The sequence below is a fragment of the Panicum virgatum genome, chromosome 3N (assembly GCF_016808335.1).
Source record: "Panicum virgatum strain AP13 chromosome 3N, P.virgatum_v5, whole genome shotgun sequence".
NCBI classification, from domain to species: Eukaryota; Viridiplantae; Streptophyta; class Magnoliopsida; order Poales; family Poaceae; genus Panicum; species Panicum virgatum.
In genome coordinates this window covers 60,567,303-60,568,375 of record NC_053147.1, presented here as the reverse complement: position 1 = coordinate 60,568,375, position 1,073 = coordinate 60,567,303, and the positions used below count along the sequence as shown (strand labels likewise).

The following is a 1,073-nucleotide window of genomic DNA, read 5'->3' as shown; positions in this document are numbered from 1 at the left end:
ACACTATGCAATGTAGCAATCTAATCTAATTGCATTATTACGGCTGGCTTTAACAAATTCCATGGCCAGTTGTCAGTTGTCACTGCAACTGGAGGAAGACACAAACACTGGTATGGACTTGCAGGTGACACGAGGCAAACAAAAAAAATTAAACAACATACTGTAGAACGTAAACTGTTCTCTCAAAAAGTGAAACTGTTGTTTCCCAACAACCACAAGCACAATCAACCGACCAAGCAGAGGATCACATCCTCTCATTATTCCGATTTTGAAATAAAGAACACACCCATGGCATGATCACCATCATTTAATTTATTTAACACGGATTTCACTGGCCCGATCGCCACGATGATGCTCATGGCAGCTTTAGGCGAACTCGCTGGGGTGCGCGACAGGAGCCGGGTCTTGAACACCTTCGCATCGCTCACGGCTGCAACAAGAAACAAGCAAGATATGACTCAAGCGAGCCCCGACGACACGACGTCATGCGCCTTGTACTCGGGCTTGATACCTACCAGGGTTGAGCTTCATGGTGGTGACGCTCCCGGGCCCGCCGTCGCCGTCGACCTCGATGGCATCAATCATGCCGACGCAGGCCTTGGTGAAGATGGACACGTCGCCGGAGAAGGCCACCTTCCACAGCAGCTCGACCGACACGGCCACCTTGTACTCCAGTGTGACTTTGCCGACAACCATTGTGGCAACAAGTCGGTTGACACTGATCAGTGAGGAACTGAAGACGTCCTGGTCACTGATGAAAGTCTTTGTTGTGCGATTGTGTGTGTGCTGAACACTGAGCCATCAAGGGTTATATATAGATGTGGCAGCCGGGGCGCGCCAGCAAGATGGGAGGTTGGAAGCAAGAGTGGACCGGGTGATGGTTTGTATGGATTCAGAGAGTACGAAGATCACATGTTTTGGACCAGGACAATGCAGACCTGGAGTGATCAAGAAGCGTTGAAGAATGATTGCTTATTAGAATTTTATTTGGACAAATTATTCTTATGATGCGTAGCCGGCCAATCAGGGACTTAGTTTATACAATGATTGTACTGCCTTGATCCTGAAAGTCT

General features: G+C 48.5%; 1 protein-coding gene across 1 annotated transcript; it reads right to left on the bottom strand.

Moving 5' to 3' along the window:
* Positions 1 to 226: 226 nt before the first annotated feature.
* LOC120666439 lies at positions 227 to 794 on the bottom strand. The gene is made up of 2 exons (XM_039946280.1): positions 516 to 794; positions 227 to 430 (listed from the first exon to the last, which is right to left on the bottom strand). The coding sequence occupies exons 1-2, from the start codon at positions 694 to 696 to the stop codon at positions 258 to 260; spliced, it is 354 nt and encodes a 117-aa protein (XP_039802214.1). The 5' UTR covers positions 697 to 794; the 3' UTR covers positions 227 to 257.
* Positions 795 to 1,073: the final 279 nt, after the last annotated feature.

Coding starts and splice junctions, on each gene's coding strand:
- LOC120666439 (XM_039946280.1), bottom strand. CDS start 696: ATGGTTGTCGGCAAAGTCACACTGGAGTACAAGGTGGCCGTGTCGGTC. Junction 431..515: donor CACCATGAAGCTCAACCCTG/GTAGGTATCAAG, acceptor TTCTTGTTGCAG/CCGTGAGCGATGCGAAGGTG.